The sequence below is a fragment of the Desmodus rotundus genome, chromosome 5 (assembly GCF_022682495.2).
Source record: "Desmodus rotundus isolate HL8 chromosome 5, HLdesRot8A.1, whole genome shotgun sequence".
Lineage (NCBI taxonomy): Eukaryota > Metazoa > Chordata > Mammalia > Chiroptera > Phyllostomidae > Desmodus > Desmodus rotundus.
The window spans coordinates 94,122,873-94,142,589 of record NC_071391.1 but is presented as its reverse complement, the minus strand read 5'-3'; the positions used below and the strand labels follow the sequence as shown (position 1 = coordinate 94,142,589).

The window sequence follows — 19,717 nt, the reverse complement described above, 5'->3', positions numbered from 1 at the left end:
TTCTGACTCATTATTAAAGTAGATCTTATCTGATTTCAGATTTTTTTTTATAAAGAGCTTAGTCCTGATAAGATGTGTGATTAAAACCCAAAGTCATCTTTTACCAAGGGCAAAGCACAACTCGTGTGGTTCACTACTTTGGCAGGAATGGCAGATGCCCAGGGGAGCATGGGAGATGGGCCAGGGAAAGCAGCTGTCATTTACCAAGGCAAGACACCTTACTTTTTTTTTAAATTCTTTGATTTTGTATTTGCATTTCATTTCTTTATTTTTGTATTATATTTATTGAGGTAACATTGGTTAACAACATTACATAAACTTCAGGTGTACATTATAATTTGATATCTGTACACTCAATTGCATGCTCACCACCCAAAGTCTAGTTTTCCACTACCATACATTTGACCCCTCTTTACCCATCTTGCCCTCCCCTATATCCCTTCCCCCTCATAATCACACCTTGTTTTTTTTTAAATAACAGCAAAACCTCCCTTCATAAAACACCTGCTTTCCCCAGAGAAGCTGCAGGCAAGCCCTTTCCAGCTGAGTCACTTCTTACCCATGTGTTCCGAAGGCGGGATGGTGAAGGCAGAAACACCCATTATCAACAGGTACAAGAAGAACATTGTTTCCAATAGCTTCCAGAGAACACAGAAAGTGGAGACCTTAGGTCCAGCACTCAGTAGCCTAGAGAAGAACACAGAGGGGTCACCAGGAGGCACAAACATCCAAAGAGAGTACCCCCTGAAGATGTTGCCAGGGGTGGATTCTGGAAGCTTCACTTAATAATAGAAACCTTTTTGCCTAGATTTTTAAACAAGAAAAGTCACAATTTGGGGATTTGCTCCTCTACAGCTATATTCACTGAACACACCTAACATCAAATCCACAGGGCACTTATAAACAGCCTTGGCCTGGAGGTTCCATACACTAAGTGTCTGTCTCTCCTGAAGTGTGCCTTAGCACTCCCTGCCCCTCAGCCTGAGACCCTCTCCTCAGTTAAGGCTACTGTTTGGGTCCTCTCCTCTTTCAGATCTCTCTGCTCAAATGTGACTCTAGGTAAGATCTTCCTAACCTTCCTGTATAAAATAGGACCACCCTTCTACCCCAGTACTCCACATTATCCTTTCTTGCTCTATTGCTCTCTGTGGTATTCATGACCAACCATGTCTCTTCTCTCTGGAAGGTAAGCTGTATGTGCAGAAGAATCCTACTTCCTTTTATTCATCCTCCTACTTTTTGAGTGATTGAATGAGTGAATGAATTACTATAAGTCAAAAGGCCCTCATTTTACTTGTCAGAGAAGTTTTCCTATAGTCTTTATAAATTAATCCTTATGGATTAAGTCTTATTTTACATACAATTCTGACAAACACTTGGGGACTCTATATACTGCTAACTCTCTGCTGTAAGGCATCGGGCATCACAGGGGAAAAGCAATATGAGGTCCAAAAGTGAATAATGTACACAAGTCTGTGAAGCATTCCTTCTCTGCACAAATGTCCCCAAGATGTTTAGATGCCTCTGTTTCTCCCTATAGGCCCTCCCACACTATATTGCAATTGCCTGTTGTATCTGATAACCATTGCCACAACAACACTGCTAACAAACAACCCAAAACTAATTGGCTTAAAACAACAATCATTTATTCTTGCTCTCAAGTCTATGAGTCAGATGGAAGTTGGCTGCTTTCGTTTAGGCTAGGTTGGGCTTGGCTCCAAGCTTCAGATGGCATCCAAGTCAGCTCCATGTGTCTCTCATCCTCCTTGGACCAATGTCTTTCTGGGAGATGATCTTGTCATGTGGTGGGAAAACACAATCAATGCGAGCAAAAGCACTCACAGCCTTGCTAAGAACTAGCTTGCTCTTGTCTGCCTACATTCCACTGGTCAAAACAAGTCACAGGGCCAAACATGCTATCAGTGGGATGGAGAAATGCCCCCACCTCTAGTGGGAAGAGCTGAAAAATTACTCCAAGAGGGAAAAGAAATGGAAGAAGTCATGCCACCTACCATACCTGTTTCTCATCTGGCTCCCCACGGGTGGGGACAGCCATGAGGACAGAGCCCCAGTCTTATTTACAGCCTCCATGGCCTACACAAAGCCGAGTCCCAGAAAGTACCAGGGCGTACTTTCTGACTGAGAGTCTACTAGAAAGTTGGGAGTGATGAGTATATCCAGAAAAAAAAAATCCCTACCACAACCCTTCCCCCATTTTCTTGAAGGAATTTGACTTGTTCTCTGTTCCTGGAACAGATTATCATTCTGAATGTCTCACAGTAAACCCAAATGGTTCTTAATTGGCCAGGACAGGGCCGTTAAACTGCATAAATGATCCTTGCAACCTAGGAACCCTCCCTCATCAGTCAGGACCATCAAAAGGCATAGTATCAGAGTTGCAGTCTAAACCCCCACTCTAGTGACACAGAGTCATAGGTAGGCAGTGAGATTCTCCCCTTAGCTGGATATCTGCCCCAGGACTCTCTCCCCTAAGCTCTTCCTACTCCTACATAGTCCTATCCTTCACATGTTTCTGAAACACAAATATTTCTGTAATTTTACCTGTAACACTACCCTCCGGTTCATCGGGCCACTTAGAAAAACGTCATATCAGTACTAACCAAGTTGCTTTGTCCCCAATTGTATTGATCTCAGCCAGACTCACTAGTTCTCTGGTAAGGAAATGAAAGAAGTAGGAGTTACATACACCAGGTATAACTAATACTGCATATCCTAATAAATGAAAGAAGTCAAAGATTCTGATGCGGGGACTAGTGTAATAGTGACAGCTATTGTGCTAAACTCTGAGCATTTGTTCTTCTATTTTACCCCTATTATGTGAATATTATGCCCATTTTACAGGTAATATGACAGATTAAAGAGCTTAAGTATTTTGGCCAATATCTTATAGCTAGAAGGCAGGGGTTGAAGTTTAAACCCAGGATTAGTGATTCCACAGCCCTTACTCTTCAAAAATATAGTTTCTGTGACAGGTGCTGCTAGTTTCTTCCTCCAACATCTGTCCTCACTGTTTCCCCAATAATAGAGCTACCAGGCTCTTGACTAAATAAATCACTATCCTACACAAAGACTGTATTTCCAACCCTCCCTTGCAACTAGGAGTGGCAACATGACAAAATTTGGGCCAGTGAAATGTAAGCGGGAATGTAATATCCTCCTGGGAAGTCTACTTAAAAGTCTCCACTAGTCTTCCTTCTTGCTGGCTCCATATGAATATGAGGGCTGGATTACAGTCACCACCTTGGGCCACAGGAAAGGAGCATGGCTTTATGGAGCTGCTTGCCCCCATTCCAGATTGCCTTTTTTTATATGTTCAGGTTTTCTGTCATGCACAGCCAAACCTAACCCCAATATGTTAAACTCTTTGCAGAGTTTATGAAAAGGAACCTGGATAAAAAGCCCTGCCAGGTACTGTCAGGTGTTGTGTTCTAACTGGTCCTGTTTCTGATGTTCAACAGTTTCTGATGACTGACCTTGAAAAGTCACTTCAACTCAAAGGCAAGAGGAGCTGTGCAGCCTCCCCTTGGATGAAAGCAGCCACCTCCCCCAAGAATCAGGTTCAGGCTTAGACTCGGATTATGTGAGGGTTTGTGACCACGTTTTAAATTATTTTTACACCAGAAAGTCAGCGGCATTCATTCAGGAGCAGTCGTTAGTTAGCTGAAGCTTCACAGAGCTGCAGAGCTGGACGAATCTTAGAGATATCTAGTGCCATCCCTTTCTTTTCCAAGTGATGCAAATAAGTTGGATGTTAGCCCTCTTCTCAAAATCACATGTCTAGTCAGGGTTAGAAGTAGAGATCTTTCAACAAGGACCTTATTTCAATAAAATAAATACAGGACTCTCAATTTAGGGTTCTCTAAATTGAGGAGGACCCTAATATCGCCCTCCTCAAGTAACAGTCACTCCCCACCCCCTAACCCCCACCCAGGACCCCCAGTGCCAAGAGGATTGATTTCTCTCTATGCACTTTGGCAAAATATCTGCTCTACTATGAACTTTCCAGGAAGTGGCTTCAGAAATTAAACCACAAACACATCATAGCAATTGTTTTCATTAATCAAAGCCTCTGAGAAAGGCTGGAACCCAAATTGCCATAGAGTGGGAAACAAGTTTTTGGCAGACCCAGAGGAAAAAAATTGTTTTGCAGATGTTTGTAACAAAACATTATTCTCCTGCCTTAAAATGTGTCTTTAAATTACAGACAATTTTACATTTCTGCTTGAATCTGAGTAGACCTTCTACTGGAAGGAAGAAATTTTAAGGGCGGCACATTCCAAGTATTTGAGTTACAATTCTATCCTTATTTTGGGGGTTATCCCAAATAACCATGTTTTGCCATGCCCAATGTAAAATAACAGAGAAATAGAACTAAAAATCAACAGGGCCAGGCATTCAAAAAAATGACATAAATGTGTTAAGAGTTGAAGGAAGGAGAAAGAATATAGCAAGGTGGAAAGGACTGATGACACTGAGCCATAGAGGTGGAAATTCACCCAGAAAATTAAACTTTTCTTTATTTCTATCTTCACCTTCCTTCTGAAAGTTTTTAGGCAACTGAGTCTAAAAACTCTGAGTCAGGAGGAAAGGAATGCGGCAGGTGGAAAACTTGGAAAGAAAAGAGCAGTGATCCCTTCCACCGAGAACGTACTTTTTTCCGAGGAACCGCAGTTGCGTAGATGAGGGTAGACTTTTTACAGGGGGACAAGTTCTTCCAGCATGTTTACCTGCACGCTCCAAGGCAGTCGCGAGCATTGGTCCTTTCAGCAGAACCTGCCTTAGGCACTTAACCTTTCGTGGCTTAGGCACCCCAAGACAAAAAAAAATGGCCCAAATGAAAGAACAGCTCAAAGCTCCAGAAAAAATACAACTAAGCGATGAAGAGAGCCAACCTATCAGATGAACAGTTCAAAACACTGGTAATTAGGATGCTCACAGAACTGGTCGAATTTGGTCGCAAATTAGATGAAAAAATGAAGGCTATGCTGAGTGAAATGAAGGAAAATGTACAGGGAATCAACAGTGACGGGAAGGAAACTGGGACTCAAATCAATGGTGTGGACCAGAAGGAAGAAAGAAACATTCAACCAGAAAAGAATGAAGAAACAAGAATTCAAAAAAACGAGAAGAGGCTTAGGAACCTCCAGGACATCTTGAAACATTCCAACATCCTAATCATAGGGGTACCAGAAGGAGAACAGAAACAGCAAAAAATTGAAAACTTATTTGAACAAATAATGAAGGAGAACTTTCCCAATCTGGCAAAGGAAATAGATTTCCAGGAAGTCCAGGAAGCTCAGAGAGTCCCAAAGAAGTCGGACCCAAGGAGGAACACACCAAGGCACATCATAATTACATTACCTAAGATTAAACAGGAGAGAATCTTAAAAGCCACAAGAGAAAAGGACACAGTTACCTACAAAGGAGTTCCCATGGGACTGTCAGCTGATTTCTCCAAAGAGACCTTGCAGGCAAGAAGGGGCTGGCAAGAAGTATTCCAAGCCATGAAAGGCAGGGACCTACATCCAAGATTGCTCTATCCAGCAAAGCTTTCATTTAGAATGGAAGGGAAGATAAAGTGCTTCCCAGACAAGGTCAAGTTAAAGAAGTTCATCATCACCAAGCCCTTATTACAAGAAATGTTAAAGGGACTTACCTAAGAAAAAGAAGATCAAAAATAGGAACAGAAAAATGACAGCAAACTCACAGTTAGTAACGACCACACCTAAAACAAAAACAAAAGCAAACTAAGCAAACAACTAGAACAGGAAAGAATCACAGAAACAGAGATCACATGGAGGGTTATCAGCAGGGAAGTGGGAGGGGGAGGGGGGGGAAAGGTACAGAGAATAAGTAGCATAAATGATAGGTAGAAAATAGACAGGGGAAGGGTAAGAATAGTATAGGAAATGTAGAAGCCAAAGAACTTATCTGTATGACCCATGGACATGAACTAAAGGGGGGGAAAGTGTGTGGGAGGGGGTGTGCAGGGCGGAGGGGAATAGAGGGGAGAGTGGGACAACTAATAGCATAATCAATAAAATATATTATTTAAAAAAACTCTGAGTCAGATGACATAGTCATCTAAAAACAAGGTAACAGATCTTGAATATTCATGAAGTCAAACAGCTATCAAGCCTTAGGCAAATTACTTAGTCATGTCCAGTTTGTATAATCAATTCCTAAAACCCCCAAAATGTTGTTTCAGGCATATGGTATAAACCTTCTGAAACATATGGGGAAAATAAATATTTTACATCAAAATTAAGCTTGGAAAAATTCTGTAAATGCTAAAGTAAAACAAAACAAAAAGTATTTTGAAATAAGTCTCTGGAAAACACAGAATGGTAGGAGTCTGGTGGTAAGGAAGGAGCTATAGATAAATATATCACCAGGTTGGAGGCAGCTTTTGTTGAAAACTGTCCTTGCACAAAGCAGAATCCTTAATAGGTTCTCCATAAACTAATTTTGTTCTTTAGAAAAGATAGGAGCTAGTTCCTCCACCCACCAACCCCCAGAATTAAGGGAGTTCAGATCAGCGCAGTGGGACTGTTTTCTGGTTTGTATGCCTGTGTCATAATGACAGCATCTCGATGTCCTTGACTCTCGTGGGGCCTCAGGAGACAGATGACTTACTGGAAGCTATGGCATAGGAAGACCCATCTTTGGCAGAGTGGAGCATTGGGCTGAATTTCAAGGAGAAAAACTGAACAGGTTAAGACTTTCCTCCATCAATGGCTACACACTCTCTTTATATTTTACTTTCTGCCAACAGATATCTTATCCCCCCCAAAACCATCCCTGTCAAAAGTTTTGAACTTGACCAACTTCTTCCCTAAAAATCATTCATTGACTGAGAGTTTCAGGAAAACAACTCATCTTCCCACTCATTTAAACCTGCAGGGTTAATATGCTGCATTCTCATTAAGCCTGAGTCATTCAGAGCCCCCAGCTGGCTGCTCCATCAACCGAAGACACTTCCTTACTTTCCTCCTTTTTACAGGCCCGCTCACAGGCAAAACCCCAACAAGACCACTCCACTTGCACAGAACAGTTGCCATCCTTCTCAAAGTAAATGAAATGGAAGCTCTACCCATTAGGTCCCCAGCACCCACAATACAAATCCACCAAGCTTCAGATTCTCCCAGCTTGACAATTGTGTAAGAGGGATCACTGCTCTGAACAATTCTAGAGGTCAGAACTCATGTGTCTGGTAAAGCAAATCATCCCTATTATAAACATGAAGCAATGGAAATAGACTCAGATACATTAAGTAACTTACCCCAGGCCACAGAGCTAATGGAATAACAAAGTCTGATGTAAGTCTGAGCCTATGCAATCCTCCGAATTGATACTCTTTCTCTGCTCTGTAGAACCACCAGAACCTGGAGTTTGTTGGGGCTCCAAAAACCACTGAGCTTAGCAGCTCGGCCAAACAGCCTTCTCTCCATAGCTGGACAAGCTACCCTTCTTACAATGGACACTTCCAAGTCCTAAAAAGGACTCATGATCACTTCTAAATACAAATTTGTCTCCCCCTAAGCTCTACTCATTAGACAGATTCCACCCTTGGGGCAGCTCAGAAGAAGTCTACATCTTCCAGTAGTCCTGAGACTCAGGGAGTCTATACAGTAAAAAGTACATGGAAGCACTGTGGAAAGTACATGAACTGTACAGTCTGACAGAGGAGGGCAGTGAGAGTCCTGTCTGCCTTTTATGCCAATTGGAGGGTTTGGTGCCAGCAGAAAGATTCTGTTGCCTCTGTGAGGCTCAGTCTGCTAATCTGTGAAACAGCTGTGGCCTGACATACATCACAGGGGGGTTAGAGGGCATGTGATATATAAAGAGGTCAACACAGAGTTGGCAAAGAGAAAGCACTCAACAAGTGGTTGCTCTCAACAGTGTTATTACAGAAGCAGTCCTCAAAAACTCAGGGCGGTAAGTAAGTTGCTCAAGAACATACAGCTACCAAACCTCAGTGAGAAGTCAGAGCTTCCACTGTCTGTATTCCAACTCTTGCTAATAGTCCCTCACAGCCCAAGAACTGTCTGGTATCATAGTCAATAACTTAGCTAACACCAGTTACTCTACTGTAAAGGTGTACAGCTTTATCTAATGGAATCAATAAGCCTATGTGCACATCCATATTATAGAAGGATGTTTGACATGTAAACACACAGTCATAAACACATACACATCCAAAGCTACCACGGAATTCTGATGCTTTCATTCAGACTGACATCATCATGGAAGTCTTTAAGCATACAGAACAAGAGATTGAAGCTGGATCCTGCCTTCAATCTGTTAATCAGTTATGTGATCTTGGGCAAGCCACTTACCCAATTTAGGTCACAGTTTCGAAATCACTAAAATGCAAGGGTTGGGCTGCTGAGAGCTATTACACCTCCAAGGTGTAAAACCCTAGGATTCTAAGTCAGTCTGAATTTGAACTCAGTCTTCAGTCTTGGGCACAGCTTCCATTTCTAAAGCACTGAATCACAGAGCTTAATCAGATAACCACCAGATTGGGTCCACCCATTTGCTTAAGTCCCTAAGAGAGCAAATGGCAGAGCCAGGACTCAAATCTTCTGAGTTGTCCTGTGTATTGGAGTTTCAGCTTATTGGGGTACTCGCTGGGTTACATTGACTAGTAACTGACACTCTGTGCTGACACAGGACAGGAAGTGTTATGAGCAGATGCACACCCTTTAAACCAAATGATGCTTTCAGTCTCTTATAATCTGAGTGTGGCAAACACCTCAAATATTTTCTTTTACACCTCAAATATTTTAATCATCCATCATCCAGAAAACTTGCCCATTTAAACTATACCACAGGCCAAAGAAACAAGGACAAAAAGAATCTAAACAGTTAAAATAGCCAATAGAATTCTGGCACAAAGGCATGTGTATTTTACTCTCAGGAGAATGTTGAAGCCCTCTTTCAGAACCTCCTTCTCTCTATTTGTGTGAGCATGGCTATAGTTTCTCGGAGTAGCTCATTGTATTTTCTAAAGATGCCACAGCAGCATCTCTCATTCCACATGGCTTCTATTATATGACTGTGCCACCTCATCATCAAAAATTGGAATCCAGGTCACCTCCCTTGAATGTGGGCCAGCTTGTGACTCAAGTCTAACAACAGAGTGATCTGGGTGAACTCAGAAGATAAGTCAGAAAAAGCCATACGGCTGTCACCTGGTTTCCTTGGGACCTTTGCTCTGAGGGAAACCAGCCACCATGTAAAATCTCCTGAGACCACATTGCAAGGGATACCACATGTAGAGGATCAGGTTGACAGTCCCACCTATGCATAGCTTCACAGGAATCCCCTCAAAGGTGCCATCTTAGACTCTCCAGCTGAGAACCACTGTTTGAACTCAATCAAACCTCATGGAACATAAGAATCACCTAGCTGAACCATTCTCAAATTCATGACCTACAGAATATGAATTAGAATAAAACATTTGTTTTAAGCTACTAATTTTTAGGGCAGTTGTTATGCAGCAATAGGTGACCAAAAATTCTTAATCAAAAGCAGACTTGAGGTAGCAAATTAGAAACAGGGAGAGGGCTGGTGTAAGAAAACACACAGAAAGAAGTGGCAGCTGATTGACCAGTAACACGGGAGACAAAACTATTAAGACAGATGCAAGAACCAAAGATCACAACAATCAGAGGCCTTAAGAGCAGACACAAACAGTTCCCTCCATCTCACTGTGCTCTACTGAGGATATCAGGATATCAGAGCACAAAACAGTTGATGTTCCCAATGAGTCCCCTGAATCATGAAGAACAGCTTGACTTTTGTTCAGAACCCTCTATTTCTAGGATGAAACAGTGTATAACATATGCAATAAGGAGAATATTGTAACTGCCTTCCAACGTATGACCCTTCTTACTATCTTTGATGCTTCTGCCACTCTGACCCCAAGAAAGTGCAAGAGCAAGGGCTTCCTCACAAAGGAGGGAAGGAAGTGGATGTGACATAGGGGAATTTTCTTCCTGGTAGGAAGGGTAAGTAGAAGAAAAAAGCTCTGGATCTCCAGGGTGAAAGGAGAGAAGCCACAAGAGGAAGCAAACAGATTCTACTCCCTCTTCTGGGTTCAAAAACTGTGCCAACAGAGAAAAGGTAGAAGAGAGGAGGAAGCTAAAAGTAGAGGCCCTTTTGCTTTGCTTTATAACTGGGTCTCTCGGGGAATTCCACTGTAGTAAAATAAGGAGCTATTGCCAAATGGGGACATTAGGGAAGGATAAAAATAATGGCATGGTGTGTTTAGGTAGAGGGATCTAATGTTAGTTCCCTGACAGCTTCAGCTCTTCACCAATGGAGAAAACATGCAGATGTTCCTCTGTGTTTCCCATGGAGAATGGGAGGTAAACTGAGATCTGGGCTGATATAGGGCTGCCATGATGAAGGGCAAGGTAACCTAGAGTGGAGACTGCAGGGTACTCAGTCCATGAGGAGCACTGTAGCCAATTGTGGAAACATGTGCTTACTAGTTGGTGAATAACCAGTTACTTAAGCCCTGAGCTCTCCACCCTCTGCTACTCCGACTTTCCTGGTGCTCCCTGGATATCCTCATGGTCCAGCAACAGTACTGCAGCAACTGTTCCAACTAGATGGTGCTTATGCCCTGCTAGTGGGTAAATATTTTGAGTATCACTTGCACAGGCGGCCAGTCTAAGCTGAGGGAGAAATGATGACATGGCCAGGATGCAGAGGACCTGTGGAGCCACAGAGAGGTACAGTGGGACCATGTCAGCCATAGGATTGGCTCTCACTCAGCTGAAATACCACACCATAAGTTTTCCCAGCCATGGAACTCAAAAGTAGTTTCAACAGGACACCCATGACAGCCAGGGCCAGGGATATTTCCCTGGCAGCCAGCAAAGATGCACAGGCCAGCGGGTGTGGACTAGCCACCGTCCCCGTCATGCCTTGGAAACACAGCTTCTATGCTTGACTGTTTACCTGGCCAGAAGAACGTGGCAAGGTGAGAAATTCTGAAAGACAGACAATCTACCCCGAAGAGGCTGAACAATTCCAAGAGAGGCAGATTTGAGCCCACTAAGATGGGGATAACATGTAGTGGTAGGTTTAATTCCTTTTTCCTGATGAAAAAGAGTCTCAGGAGATAGACAAATGAGACTCTTATTAGAAGAGTTAGTAAAGGTACATTTTCATGGCATTGATTTGCAATGAGTATATGTTTTCACCCTGCTACATACATTTTACAAATATTTCTGTCCAAAATTGTTACATCATCAAAACAGACGGCATTTTCTTTTTACGCTAGATCATCTTTCACTCCCTGGAAGATGTGCCCACCTGGAATGGCTTGACCTCTAAGGGTCACAGAAGGCAGCAGCTTTCCTCAGCCTTGTGTCCAGCATGGCTATGAGAGCAGACAGCGTCAAGCACACACAAAACATCAAAACCCCAGTTGGTTTTTATCTGTACTGCATGGATAAATCTCTTGCTGCAAGAAAACAGTCTTTAGCCTGAAGATAGCTCAGACTTACAGGTTTTTCAGAGACCCAAAAAGTCCCACCAAGAAAACTTTCACTCTTCCCTGGGGCTGGGGTCAGTGGTGCATTCACTCACTTGTCCCTCGTGGCTTCTCTCCACTTTCTAATGCTGGCCAGTTTGTTCCCTGGTGGTAAGAACAGCTCCCTGACACTGGACCACGTGAAATCCTGGTGCTTGCCCTGCCACTCCAACTGACCTACTGAGCGACACTATGTAGTAGAGAGAATCCTGTGCACCAATATCTGGAACCTTTCTATTTTGAGATACACAAAGGAGTTCATTTCTTGGCTCCCTTAAAGTTAACCATGGCCACATGACTTGTGATAGGCATGAAAAGTAAGTGGGAAGGATGTGGGTCATTTCCAGGCCTTCCCATTTATCTTCTGGTGCCCTACCCCCACCCTCTCTTCTGTCACCATGAACCCTGAGCCCTTGTTTGCCAATAGCAATCACATAGAATGGTCAGGCCATCCAGATAGGAGGCTGAGGTCTACTATCCATGGATCCACCTCCTCATTCCTGAATATCTGTTTCTTCTTCTGTTAAACAGGAGAAACACCTATTTCCCACCACAGAACTAGTGTCAAAATAATCAGAATCAAATGGATGGTCTCTGTAAGCTGTCTTTTGTAAATACCTCAAAAGGCTATGATGAGCCATCACAATCTGGTACAGCTAGCCAATGATGATATATAGCATGAGCAAAATAAACTTGTGTTGTATTAAGTTACTGAGATGTTTGAGGTTATCATTGCAGTATAACTGGGATGCACAGCATCAAAGAGAAGAATTGGGATATCATATTCGTTTTCTATTGCTAGGTAGCAAATTGCCACAAAGTCAGTGATGTAAAAGAACCATTTTTTTTGCTCACATTGCTGTGGGTCAGGTGTCTGGTCTCAGCTTGGTTGGAGTTTCTGCTCAAGGAGTCACAGACTGATATCAAAGCTCATGGTCCTGTTCCAAGTGCAAGTGTGTTGGTAGAATTAAGTTTTGTCATGCTACAACTGAGGTCTCCACTTTCTTGCTGGCTGCCAGCGAAGACCACTCTCAGCAACTAGAGGCCACACACCATTCCCTTCCCCCTGGCCCTCTATACAACATGACAGTTTATTTTCTCTAGGTCAATAGAAGACTCCAGATACTATTTCACATTTTTCTGACCTCTCAATTCTGATGTCTAGACCTTCCTTTAAAAAGCCCACTGATTGTTTCAGACACACCCAGGATGGTCTTCCTTTGGATTAACTTCAAGTCAACAAATTGAGGACCTAAATTACATCTGCAAAATTCCTTCGCCTTTGCCCTATAAGGTAAATGAATCATGGGAATGACATTCCATCATATTCATATATTCCATCCCCATTCTTAGACAAAGCCATGAATCAGTGGGGGTCACCTTAGAATTCTGCCTACCTCAGACATTTAAGAAAAGGTTCTTAATATTAGCACTAGGCGAATATTAGCACTAGGAAATTTAGGATTCATCCAAAATCTTGCATTAGCTTCTTTCTTGCTCCCAAACAAGAAAACCTCACCACAAATATTCTGAAACTTTGCTACTCAAAGTGTGGTTAACAGACCAGCAGCAAGGACATCACTTGGGAGAAATGCAAAGTCTCAGGTTCCACATCAGACTAGGAAGTCAGAATCATCTACATATTAACAAGACTTCCAGGGGATCTGAGAAGCACTGATCATTAGGATTGGATAATTCTTAAACAAAGTAGGCACGTGAAGTGAGAGCCAATGTTCAATCCTTGTGCTTTGCTCACCCCAGCCCTCTCAAAATGGCTTCTGAAATTTTGCTGTCAGAACCTCATACTCTGATGATGATGACAATTATGATGATATTGATAGTTAACACTTACTGAACATCCACCAGGAAGTAGGAAAAATTTGAAAATGTATTATTGTTTTAATTTTTCAAATATATATTAATTACATACTATTTTTTCATTTTAGAGATTAAGACATTGAGGATTACAAAAGTTAACTAACTCCTCTAAGGAAACACAAATAGAAGTGGTGAGGCCAGGATTTGATACTCATTCCTTCAATTTAGGGTTACAAAGTCACATTGTCACAAGTTGTCAAAGCTAACAAACTGGGACTCACAGACCAATTCAACTTATAAATATGCATCATTCAGCCAAAGTGCTGGTGTTATTTTTCATTGCCTGTCCTTTCCAAGGGTCAAGCACAGTCCAGTTGGCCACAGGCCCTGTCACTGACAGCCTCACAGATTTGATTTACTGCATGAATCCTGAATATACTCAGGTTTGCAATCCCCAGTTAAGTCCAAGTACTCTTAAATTTCTTCGTGACATTTCATGAAAAATTTTAAGAGATTCTTAAAAATAACAAAGAACCCTGCTCTCTAATCCATCACTTTCTTCTGGTGAATGAAACTAGCATCCAGAAACATCAAGTTATGTTCCTAAGTCAAATAGAAAGGTTGTATCCAGATTTTAAACCGGGCTCTTTGCCCTAAAATCAAATGCCACAATTATTTGCCTCCCATGTTTAGGAAATTATTTATGCTTAATATGAGAGGATGAAGTTTAATACAGTTTCTCATATTTCTCTCTTGATTGTGCTACTGGTGAGTCAAATGCCTATTTATTCAATGAGAATCATCACATCAATGACAGGTTCAGAACACAGGTTTTGAGAGAATAAGTTTATGATTAGTTTATAAAGGGTGGGGCAGGGAGGAAGTTAAGAGATAGAACAGGGTTGTGGACTCAACCTTGATTATACATCGGACTTGCCTGGGAAGCTTTAAAAGCAACTGATGCTTGGGCTCCAATCCCCAAGTTCTTGATGTAATTGGTCCTGTAACATGGGGCACATATGCCCCCGGAAATGGGGGAAGGGTTTGAGCTGTGCATGCGTGACAGGAGACTCTGCCCCCCACCCCCAGGAGATTGCTAAATATGGCAGCTGCAAGGGGGGCAAAGGCATGCAAGCCGATACTGGCCCTCATTGGTTGGAAGGCTGGACACTCCTACTGGCTTTTGGCATGCATGGGATTCTGGGAGAGGACTTCTGAAATTAAGCATGTCAGGAAGTAGAAAGACAGTTGGTTCTTTCCCCTCCCCCAGATAGGGGTGGGGTGGCTTCAACAGTTACCAGCAGGCCTGTCAGCAGTGGCCAGTGCAGGGCTGTGCGCAGAGACCTTGGGGCACAGACTCTGAAAGATGCCTGGAGCTGGACAGTGACTGGAGACCAGCTAAACAACCTACAGATACTTTTGGGTGGGAGAAGAGGTTCCTGGCACAGCCCTAAACTGAGCTGGCAGAGGGTGTCAGGGTGATTTCTTTGGGTGTCTTAGAGGGAATGGGCTTTGAGGCAGGAACTTGCCATTATTCCCATAGACCTTGGTGATAACCTTCAGCAATGTGAACAGATTTTTGTTCTTGTGTTATTTTCAGTTCTTGAGCCTATGTAGTAGTTGTAATGACAAATATTTAAATAGCTATTTTTGATGTCATATTCTGTCTTTCCCCTTACTTTTGTTAACCCAGATATTTTAGGAAGAAACATTCCATTAGATAAAAGATTCCTTTCTTTTCCACAAAATTCCATGTTTGAAGATTTGCTGGGTAGGTGACGAGTGGTAGGACCCCCACCCCTGACTGGTTAGTTTTGGTAACAGTCCTGGGTATAAGGGAATTTTAAAGCTCCTCAGGTGATTCTAATGTTCAGTCAGGGCTGAGAACCACTGGAGCAGGGACTCTGAGATGCTATAGAGTCAACATTGACCCATCACTATTTTTCTTGTGGCCACACTGGGTTTGGCCCATTGGCTGGCCACAGAAACTTCCATACCCCTTTTACATTTTTGCTGCCCTCTCTTTCTTTAAGCAACACTCCATTGTGGGCAGAGAACAAAATTGACAGGAGACTAAGGTCAAGTTTCAGACACTAATGGACTCACTTATTCCTATTCTGCCTGCTTCTCCATCTGTTAAACAGGATAATCTTATTTAACATCTCCCCATTCCTAGCATTCATGTCAAATCCAGTAGGTCTCTGTGAATTCTTTCTTAAAATGGCCTCCAAGGCTCTTGTTCTGAAATAACTTGTTCTGCCACTAGACATGAAACCTCCTCGTCTTATCTCCTAAGGAAGAGGTTCTCGAAGTGTGGTTCCCAGACTTTAATAAGTTCAGCACCACCTTGGAATTTATTAAAAATACAAATCCTTGCCACGCACATACACACATACCCACCTACCGAATCAGAAATTCTGACAGGGCCCAGAACTGTGTTTTAACAAGCCCTTAGGTGACATTGTAGGTTCAGGTTTGAGAACCACTGGCCAAAGGCCCTGTCATGATCAAGTGTCCCCAAATGTCCTATCAAAAGAGCAGGTCAGGATCAAGCGTCTCTATATAGAGAGCAGGTGATGATAACATAAAAAAAAATGCAAATCTATTCAGTTGCTTTGTCACAAGAGGCTGACTCAGCTCTTCTGGGGGAGGAGCAGGGAGGGGTCTGTGAAACTTCTGGATCACCCAGTTGTTTGTTGTCTAACAATGGGACTTTGTAGGTTGGGGTAGGACTAGAGATACTGAAGGCAAGGGCTGCTGTCGGGGCATGAAAGAAGCTCCCAGGCCAACTGGGAACAAATGGGCAGAGACCTCCTTCTTGCCTTGTGAGATAATCAAAGAGACTAAAAAATGAAAAATAAATTAAAATGGATAAGACTGCGATGAGGTTTGAAGGAAGGGGTGCCCTTTTATACCATACTGAGCTGGTGGAAAGGAATGCACTGTTCTCTTTGGAAGGTAGAGTTCAGCGAAATAGGCCAGGGAGAGGGTACACTTGGTGTGGGTGGGATGGACTGCAGAGAGGAGGCCAGCAGCATGGCACCACAGACACGAGCTGCTGGGACGGACTGAGAAGTTGAAGCCCTGCAACTGCCTCAACTTCCAGAAGAGGAAACTCAGAGATGATTGGTAGAGCTGGGACCTGGAGGTAGGAGAGTCCCAGTGGAGCTGGGGTTCCAAGAAGATGAAAAGCTTCCAAAGGGGCGTGGGATTCAAAAGGGAGAATGTCTAATAGTGAGAGCAGGCACTTAGATATCACCCACCTTGTGCCAGGCACAATGCTAAGTGCTTTTCTTGATTCAGATTCATGTACTCTTCCCACCACCCTGTGGTCCTCCTCCTCATTAAGATCACAGTGAACAGATGGAGAAACTGAGGCACTGAGAAGGTAAAAATAAATTGTGTAATTTGTTTCATTATAATTGAGGTAAAAATGTATTTTTTTAAAGAATCACACCCAGTTTATTATTATTTCATGAGAATAAGCAAGGTAAACATACCTCTTCCTGGCTGTTGATTACTAGGTAAGCTGCTGGCCACTGGGTGAACGACATCTACTCAAATGGCACTCCATAGTCATTAGAGTACAGAATATTTTAAAGGCAGTTACATTATGAACGCATACATGACCTCATACAGCTAGTAAGAGGCAAAGTCAAAACTTGGACCTAGACACTTTAGCCCCACGGCTCACACTTTCCCACCAGACTACTTGTGGCTCTTCCAAGACGAGCATGAGTGCTGGGACTCAGCTGGCCCCAGGAGCCACTGTTAGAAAACTGATGTTAGAAAATTATAGTTACTTTGAAAAAGAAAACATGCCCCACTAGAAGATCCAATGATCTTCCTAAAGAAAAAAGTCTCTGAGTTCAGTGTAAGTCTCACAGGCATGGCTTCCCATGGGGTAGGGACCTGTACACAGCAATTTGTTTCCTCTCTTGGAATCCCACAGCACTTTTGCCAGCACTTTTGTCATTTTGACTCATCAAAGGTCTTCAGAAACCATCTGATCTAGTCCTTTTGGTGACAGAGAATCTGAAGACCTAAAAAGCCAAGGTCATCTTCACGTGGGTGAAGAAGGTCCCAGAGATGAGGATGGTCACCCAGAAGAGACACCTGAGGTCCAGAGATATCAGGAGAGCTGCCTGAGGCTCCATCCAGAAATGGAGCTCTGGAATCCTTACAGGACTCTCTCCCCCCACCCACCCTCCCTTCCTCTCTCAGAAGCCCCTTACCTGCAGCTCTGCATTTTTCACCTTGTTGCTTCCTGCCTGGGGAAGGTTGCCAGGCCTGACTTTCACCTCAGTGGAAGCTCAACGTTTAGAGTAGGGATATATATTCCTATCCTCCAGGGATTTCCTAATTAGGCTGTGTCACTCACTCTCTCCGAGTGGCTGACAGTGGACACACCTTTTCCCTCCTGACAGGGGAGCACCCCAGGCTACAGAGCTGGACGCACAATCACTCAGATGGGGAAGTGACTGCGGAAACTCTGCGTAAGTTTCCCAATTTTTTTTTGTGTGTGTGACGCTAAGACTTAATGTACTTCCATCTGAGAGGTGGTTTTAAAGTGGTGTGTACTTTCACCAACTGAGGCCCTATTAGAGAGGAAAGGACTTTTAGTCTTTAATCAGTGGGATGGGATTGAAGGAAGTTAAGCTTTGAATACTTCCAAAATGGAGTTGATTGAGCAAGGGGTAAAAGTTACACTGTATCTATGTTTATTCTTTTTCTGAGGACAGAGGGAATATTTGTATTTGTTCCATAATTTTATCATGGTAAGATTAAAGAGCGAGCTATAAATTTAGGGTCAAGCCAACTAAGTTTCAAAGGTCTGAATTCACCCCAGCAGGAAACTCTCACCAGATATCATCATCCCAGGATAAAGAGCATGAGAATAATTTAGCTTTCTCTACACTCTCTATGGTCACAGACATCAAGCACCCCAGTCCTAGCTGACCTGCCTTGGTTGGGATTCTATTCACGAAATAGCACAAAGGCAGCCCACAGCTTAATATAACCAAAGAGAGGAAGTGAAATCACGCAATCTGCGTTTGGTCATGCTGAAGTATAACTGCTGGTCTTGTGATCCATAAAGAGGAATTTATATGATCTTATGTCTTGCTATGGGAAAACTCCATCACAGAGCCACAAGAATTGCTTGACAAGGCCTTTCGAGAACTCATTCCTCAGACCCAACAATCAGCCGCAAGTCCCCAGTCTGCAATCACACTCAGGGAGTAATGGCTGCCTTTTCTACATCCCTTCATTCCCATCCACGGCCTACACTGTCCTAATCTCACTATCTCAACTACATTTGGCTCAATTTCTCCACCAACTGATGGGAAATAGACCAGGCACAGAATGTCCCAAAGTATCTCGAAATACCCTGAGGTTTTAGGTGAAAGTCAGTCAGGATGTTTATTGCAAGAATTGAAGTAACGAGTCTTCACTTTTTAGACCCTGAAGGCCTTTCTTTCCAGAGTCTATTCTGGTTCAGAAATCAGCAGTTCCCTCTGAAAACCATTTTGGCAAGATTCCAACCACTTTCCTTCCTTTGATGTGGAGGCCAGAGGGTTGGGGAATGTGAGAAGGGCAGGAGAGGAGGGGAGCATGTGCAGCCTCTCTGTCATGTACTGTAATGGGGACTTTTTGTTCCTGCTTTTATGAGACAGCCTCTGTTATCTTATCCCCATAAATTCACTCATTTGTAGCAGATCAGAGTCCTTAAATTTGATTCAAGAAAATATGGTGTGGAGGAGAAACCGTTCCATGACAGGACACCTGTCTGACCTGCGAGATGGCTCTGGACCAGAACAGAGGTTGCTTGCTGCAAACCTCCCTAAGAGACTGTCTGATCATAACTGATATTCATTCTGTCTTAAATCAATGCCTGCCCTACTTCCCACTACATGCTTGCTCCTGGTTGTCTGGCTGGGTCAAGCATGTAAAGTAATTTCCTGTACCTGGCTGCATTCACATCCTAGTACCCATCACTTTGCCCTTTCTGTCCTGGATAATTCTTTGGCACCTGCCAAGCAGCATGGGGATCCGTTTCTTCTTGCAGCCACCCAAGATGCACTCCACAGATTGTTTCCCTTGGTAAACTCAATTAATTACTAGCAGGAGTGGCCAGCCTCTTTTCCTCAGTCTTTCCCTGCCCTCCCCTTAGGAGGTGGATTTTCAGCCCCAGGACCTTTCCCTGGGTCTGCATGCAGTAGCATATGGTCATTAACTCCATAAGGCCAATTTGGCAGTCAGACTGAGAATTAAAACTGAAAATTTTAAGGCCTGCTATGCTCATCTAGACAATAACAGAAAAAAAGT

At 43.1% G+C, this 19,717-nt stretch overlaps 1 protein-coding gene across 3 annotated transcripts in view; it reads right to left on the bottom strand.

The window, feature by feature from the left end:
- IL1R2 (interleukin 1 receptor type 2) overlaps nucleotides 1-19,717 on the bottom strand; it is a 69,036-nt gene that overhangs the window by 27,719 nt on the left and 21,600 nt on the right. Inside the window, exons 1-3 of one of the 3 annotated variants that reach the window (XM_045204786.2) lie at nucleotides 17,626-17,840; nucleotides 12,428-12,510; nucleotides 560-687 (exon numbers count right to left, since the gene is read on the bottom strand). In XM_045204786.2, coding sequence (XP_045060721.1) covers nucleotides 560-687; nucleotides 12,428-12,429 — 130 coding nt within the window. In that variant the 5' untranslated portion in view covers nucleotides 12,430-12,510; nucleotides 17,626-17,840. Of the gene's footprint in view, nucleotides 1-559; nucleotides 688-12,427; nucleotides 12,511-17,625; nucleotides 17,841-19,717 lie in introns of those variants that run through there. The other 2 variants (XM_024571890.3, XM_053925449.1) reach the window with 2 other exon arrangements.